Source organism: Tenrec ecaudatus, chromosome 16 (genome assembly GCF_050624435.1).
Source record: "Tenrec ecaudatus isolate mTenEca1 chromosome 16, mTenEca1.hap1, whole genome shotgun sequence".
NCBI classification, from domain to species: Eukaryota; Metazoa; Chordata; class Mammalia; order Afrosoricida; family Tenrecidae; genus Tenrec; species Tenrec ecaudatus.
Genome location: NC_134545.1, coordinates 87,376,793 through 87,383,796, shown reverse-complemented (window position 1 = coordinate 87,383,796; position 7,004 = coordinate 87,376,793). Strand labels below are relative to the sequence as shown.

Below are 7,004 nucleotides of genomic sequence, written 5' to 3'. Positions count from 1 at the left end.
CCCTAGGAACCGCCCCCATCCCGCCCCGCCCCCAAGCCTCCTTCCTGACCAATCACAGACTCGGTGGCCCCGGCCAGCCGAGTAACTGGCTTGCACCATTCTCCAGGTCTCTGCAAGCTTGCAGCCGCCTGGAGCCCCTCTGGCAGCACGCCTGCGCGAGGAGTGGGCCCCTGGCGCGCTTGCGCACTCCCTCCCCAAAGCTGGACCCGCCTCTGTACCGCCGCTTTCGTCTCCGTTGTGCGTGCGAGGGACGTCGGGGGCGGCGCCGCCGCAGCAGTTGCCCCTGGTAACCGGGAGGCAGCAGGAGGAGGAGGAGGAGGAGGAGGAGGAGGAGGAGGAGGAGGAGGGATTCGGCGGGAGGATGGTGAGTGTGGGAGCCTGGGGCCCTCTGGAGTTGGCCGGTCACCTTCCTGTCCCCAGGCCCAGGGCAGGGCCCTGCGCTCTGGCGCGCAGTCCGATGTGTGGTTTCTGGGTCTGTTTCGGGGAGACGGCGGGGATCCCGGAGGATGGGCCCTGGAGGAAGGCCCGGGCCTGGGGAGGAAGGCGGGGCTTGCAGCAGGTCCGGGGCTCTGGGAAGGGGCTGCCTGGGTGCGTGGTTGGCCGAGTACGGCATGCAGGGGCTCCGTCGTTGCTTGGGGATCGAGGTGAAGGCGGATCCGAGGAGGGCAAAGAGGTGCCTCCCCAAGCAGCTTAGCTTTGCCCGGGGAATCAGTCTCTCCGCACCACCGGACAGTGACCGGGTCCTCTTGGGGCCGAGCCCGAAGCGGGGAGAGGGCCAGTGCTCTGTTCGAGGTCTCCCTGGTGGTACCCAGGGAGATGGTAGCCTAGCTCGCTTCATCCCCGAGAGATGTGAGCCTCTGGGGCATGGAAGTCCCAGGGCACAAAGAGGTGCTGGCTTGACAGGGATGCCTGCTAAATCTTAAACCTCCTAAGCGTCTACGTGGCGGGTGCGCTTCTGCAATCTCTAGTTGTTTCTGCAAAATCTAGTTGGCAACGACTGATTTCCTGCTCAACACAGCCCACACGGATGTAGGCAAACTGCTGGAGTCTAGTAATTCCTTCGGAACCTGTTGCAGCCCTTTGCATAAGACCACGCCTGAACCAAAGCGCTTAATCCCAGTTTGGTGTCTCCACAGAAAGAAGAATAGGGGTTTAAAACTGGGAGTGCCCAGCCATTTGGGGCAAGCCTGTTCTCTGCCAGCCCTAATTAAAGTTCCCCCAAAGGGTAAATTATGGTGTGTGACAGATCTGACATTCTGCCTTCTTGCTGCCAGAGAAATTAGTTGCAAACTACTTCCATAAAGATTTACAGCCTTGAAAACCCGTAGAAGGCAACTCTGCCTCTGTTCCAGAGGATCCGGGGGTCAGAATCTGTACCATGACATGGGAAATGAGCTCTGCAGTTTTGGGGTGGGAATTAAAATGGAATGTGTCATTTTAGAGCTTGTCAATAGAAACATTTTTTTTTAGTTATTTAGAGCAGGTTAAGTACAAAGAGCCAGTACTCAAATTTAGAGTTACTTTCCCAACCTACCCCAATTCCATCTTGATGCTTAAATATATGGATCCATTCCTAGCTTTTTTTTTTTAAGAAGAAAAAGCTAGATGCCCTCAAAGAGAAAACAAGCAAACAAACATGTGCTCATGTTCAGACTGAGTCGGAATTGACCTGCTGGCAGTGAGTGGGTTGTTGTGATTATTCAGTGAGAAAAATTTTATTGTGAATGAGGGGGAGTGCGGAGTGGAGACCAAAGCCCATCTGTAGGCAACTGGACATCCCCTTACAGAGGGGTCATGGGGAGATGAGCCAGTCAAGGTGTAGTGTAGCAACCAAGAAACAAAGAACTTTCCTCTAGTTCTTTAATGCTTCCCCCCCTCCCATCCACTCTCATGATCCCATTTATACCTTACAAATCCAGCTAGAACAGAGCATGTACACTGGTACAGGTAAGAACTGGAAACACAGGGAATCCAGGACAGATAAACCCCCAGAACCAGGAGGGGAAGGGGAAGGTGGTATAGAAAGGGGGAAGCGATCACAAGGATCTACATGTGACCTCCTCCCTGGGGGATGGACAACAGTAAAGGGGGTGAAGGCAGATGTCAGTGTAAGATAGGACAAAATAATAATTTATAAATTATCAAGGGTTCGTGAGGGAGGGGGGGAAATGAGCTGATACCAAGGGCTCAAGTAGAAAGCAAATGTTTTGAGAATGGTGATGGCAACAGATGTATAAATGTGCTTGACACAATGGATAGATGGATGGATTGTGATGAGTTGTATGAGCCCCCAATAAAATGATTTAAAAAGGAAAAAAATCCAATTGATTTTACATTGTCAGGTTTTACAGAAGTAGAGTGATTTGATCTGAAGTTGCCAATCATGTTTCACAGTTGCTGTACTGCAGTTATATTAACCCCCAGGCTAAACAGATTTTTTACAAGTGTTTTCTTTTTATTAATGGTTTTATACATGAGTTGTCCATTAAAAGGCTACATTTTTCTCAAACAACGAGTACAAATATAAATATTTACACAGAAAATAATTGGAGTTGAAAGGAAATAAGCATGCCAGACCAACAAAGAATGAGGTTTGTCATAGATGAGAATTGGCTAACTTCTCCCGTTTCTCAACTAACTGGGCTGTGAATTTTATGTTCCTTTAATTTATAATTACAGGCCACAATTCATTAAATCACTGCTCTTGTCCCAAGGTGCAAATTGACGCTATTTTTATATATACACTGTATCCAACCAACAGGCAGTGTGTGCAACATATTGACAGTGTAGCCCAGCAGTTCACAACCTGTGGGTCACAACCCCTTTGGGAGTCGAACGACCCTTTCACAGGGGTCACCCTATTCATAATAGTAGCAAAATTAGTTATAAAGTAGCAATGACAATAATTTTACGGTTGGGGGGTCTGCACCACATGAGGAATGGTATTAAAGGGTTGGGGCTTGAGGAAGCTTGAGAACCACTGGTTTAGCCTACATGGTGTGTGCTGTTCTTGGGTGTTCCTCCGTGCGTAGGGACCCTAAGTCCAACAGAAGGAAGCACTGCCCAGTCCTGTGTCACCCTCATAATCGTTTCTAGACTTGAGCCCATTGCTGCAGCCTCTGTGTCAGACCATCTTGTTGAGCGTCTTCCTCTCATGACTCTCTACTTGTCATATATTGTTGCTGTGACAACAATCTAGACAGATTTTAATTTTATTTCTACTTTCCCTAGAATGAACAGGAAGAATATAGGACAAAATATTCTAAAACCTCTATCTGGAGTTAATGCCAGGGGCTTAGGTGGAGAACAAATGTTTTGAGAATGATGAGGGCAATGAATGTACAAATGTGCTTTACACAATTGATGTATGTATGGATTGTGATAAGAGTTGTATGAGCCCCTGATAGAATGATTTTAAAAAACATCTTTATCTGGTTTCCCAAATACACTCCCCCCCTTCCTATTTTCATAAAGGTGAGCTGTTCTTAGAACTGGAGTGGGACGTCGAATTTTAAACACAACTCTGATTAGATGTGTTGCATCTGGGTATCCCATAAACCACTCCCTTTCCCCCCCCCGTTTGTTTAACTAAAGACTATGTCCCAAGCTGTGTGTGTGTGTGTGTGTGTGTGTGTTTTAAATCTTTATTCACTTAAACCCAACTGTCCTCGAGTTGATTCCCTGTGGGTGTCTGAGGCTGTAACTCTTTACGGGAGTAGAAAGCCAATGTTTCTCCTGAGGAGCAGCGAGTGGTTCAAACTGCTGAGTATACGGTTGGTAGCCCATCTCATCCTCACTATGCCCCACCAAGACGCCTTTTCAAAATGCCTTAGCTATGACTAATGTATAGATAGATATTTACTCAACTTGAATTACTGTTAAAAATAAATAAAACAAACAAACCGTGATTGGTTTCCTGGAACATTTATGATTAGCATGGTAAAAAACTAAGATGACAGTAATTTTAGGGCATGACTAATCCCTGTTTATATAACATAGGGCTCATTCATTTAGTAACTGCTTACGGGGTACTCCCACCTCTACGAACCTAGTTGCAGTTATCAAATATGTTCAACATTGGAAGATGGCTCTCGACAGGATTTTTGTTTCCTGGTCACAGCGTACTTCCCATGTGCCATGTGTGACTATGCATGACCTCATGATCTTCCAGACATTTTCTTCTTGAGATGTAAGCATTGGTTTTGGTTTGTAAATAAGAGTTCATGGTTTGTAAAAAATGGGGCGGTGGTGCCTGACTTCCTCTAACTTCATAAGAAACAGGACAAAACAAAAACCCACTGCCATCCAGTTGATTCTGACCCATCGTGACCTTCTAACTCTGGTTTCCAAGACTATAAATCTTCACAGAGCAGACAGCCTCACCTTTTTCCCCTGGAAAGGTGAAAGGGTTGAACTGCTGACCTTGCAGTTGGCAGCCCAACACTTTACCCCAGGGCCAACTTCACATAGGGGCAGGTAGACAAGATAAATGACCCAAGGTCATCCCAATGAGGTGAAGTAACTACCATCCAAACTTGTTTTACCACCTCTGACACCAGCTCTGCCTCCCGCTGCACTCAACTTCTCCGCTGGCTTTTATCATTTGATGCCACAGACTCACCGACCATATTCACTATTGCGGAGTTTTTAGAGACGTAACACAGGATATAGCGCAGGATCAGATTCAACTCAGAAGTAACGGGAACAACTCAGAATTCAGTTCTCAGTCACGACAACTTACCACTGTCTGCCACTGGGCTTTCCTTGGGCACCAGTGGGTCAGGAGCCTGGCTCAGCCCAGGGTCCAGAAGTACCCCACTCCTCCGGGAAGCTTCTTGCTCTCTCACTCTGGGCTTCCTCCACACAGACTCCTGGTTCTGACGTCTCTGCCCTCATTGTTTCCGCCCTCACTGTCAACTGTTACAACACTTTATTTTTACAGCTCTGATTCGTGGGTCTAAGAGGTTCCCAGCACAGGGATCTCAGGTTCAAAGGATGCACTCTGTTCCCATCTCTTTTTCTTAATGGTAGTAAATCGCCCCCGCCCCCCCCCCCCTACACTGGATGGGATATCTTTTAAATTTGCAGGCTTAAAAGCTCACCAATTCCGCCTGTAGGGTTCCAGATGCCTCATTTGGGTAGTGCCACCCCCACAGAGTTTCCATGCATCTTATTTTCATTTTTAGCAGGCTGTCCAATCCCCTTGGTGGGCCACAGGTGCCTTATTTGCATAGTCCCACACAGTCATTCTTTTTTCTTTTTTTGTGTGACATTTTAAAAATCGTTTTATTAGGGGCTCATACAGCTCTTATCACAAGCCATACACACATCAATTGTGTAAAGCACGTTTGTACATTCATTGCCCTCATCATTCTGAAAACATTTGCTCTCCACCTAAGCCCCTGGCATCAGCTTCTCATATTTTTCCCCTCCCTCCCCACTCCCCCCCCCATGAACCCTTGATAATTTATTAATTATTTTGTCATATCTTGCCTTGTCCGATGTCTCCCTTCACCCCCTTTTCTGTTGTCCGTCCCCCAGGGAGGAGGTCACAAGTAGATCCTTGTAATCAGTTCCCCTTTTCCAACCCACCCTCCCTCCGCCCACACATTCTACAGGAGTCAACAAAAACAACCCATCACACCTCAGTCCACACTCAATGTCATCAGTGAATTCTGTTTCCTAACAACCCTGGAGAGCTGTCCCTGTGGGTTTCCAGGACTGTAAATCTTTACCGGTCAGAACGCCGCGCTTTCCTCAAACAGGGTGTCTGGTGGGTTTGAATTGCCCACCTTGGCAGTTGGCAACTCAACATGTTGGCAACCCTCTGCTCCACGCAGTTTCCATAGGCTTAGGGAAGTTGAACACAAGCCTAAGAGACTTCAAAACTATCCTGGTCTTTTTGTCACGCTTCTGGTGCACCCATATTCCTGAGATGCCCATCATGCACTGGTCCTCAGGAAACGTCCTATTAATTTCACGTAGAAGTGATGAGGAAGATCAGGGTTGGGTGCGGGGCCCCTTTCAAAGCTGTAGGAATTCCTGGAAATGGGTAAGGTTTCTCTGGGTCACACCAATTTTTAAAAATAGTTTCTCAACCCCTGGCTTCAAGTCGATTCTGACTCAGACACCCTATTGGAAAGAGCGCAACTGCTCCGTTGCACTTCTGAGGCTGTCAGTTCTGATGGAAGCTGGCTGCCTGGTCTTTTGGTTCTGGAGTACCAGCACTTTTCCTGCTGTGGCACCAGGACTCCTTTTAAAAAATAATTTAAAGAATTAAAATTAAATTGAAGTCGGTAGCACTTAAGCTACTTACAGGAAGTGCATGCCCTTGACAGCTGGTCCCATAATTTCAGTATTTAAATGTTAACTGCTCAAGGCAGCCACTTGTATTTTCCATAAACCCACACATTTTTCCCTCAAACCGCCTGCCTCCCCCCCCCCAGCCCAGTTTCGTTGAATGACCTACTTTTGTATTGTTTTAGGTCAGAGCGCCAGGCATCTGCCAGTGGTTGAGTGTACACTGATTTTTGAGGCGGATAATATGCAGTCAGTAGCCCGTCTAGTCATAGTTGGCTTGTAGAAAAGTCCGTTGAAACGTTCCGTGGCCGAGTCATCCTGGTTCTGTCCATCAGGGCTCTGGAGCTTGGACACACAGCACAGGCTGGTGGCGCCCAGGATACGATCAACCAAAATCCCCGTGTCTGGAGTGGCATTCATTTAGTGTAACAAGTGTCTAAATACCAAGGACCCAGACTCCCTGAGGTGATGAAGGTTCTGCCGGGGCAGATGATGGGTGTTTAAAACACAGGGATGCAGGCATGTCAGCGCAGGATAGGTGTATTCTGTGCTGCTCCCTCCAGCTTAAAGCAGCTTACTTTCCCTTCTAAGACAGGACTCTCGGGTAGTCTATAGATAGCCAGCCGCTTCCCTACTTAGCAAAGCCTGTCCTTTCCTGGCCGTGCTTGTCTCTGCCTCCCGGGCCCTGCTTCCGATGCTCTTGA

The 7,004-nt window shown here is 47.8% G+C and overlaps 1 protein-coding gene across 1 annotated transcript in view; it reads left to right on the top strand.

Moving 5' to 3' along the window:
* Window positions 1-106: 106 nt before the first annotated feature.
* The window catches only part of ARL3 (ARF like GTPase 3), a 44,517-nt gene continuing 37,619 nt past the window's right edge, over window positions 107-7,004 (top strand). The window contains exon 1 of the mRNA XM_075534163.1: window positions 107-364. Coding sequence (XP_075390278.1) covers window positions 362-364 — 3 coding nt within the window. The 5' untranslated portion in view covers window positions 107-361. The remainder of the gene's footprint in view (window positions 365-7,004) is intronic.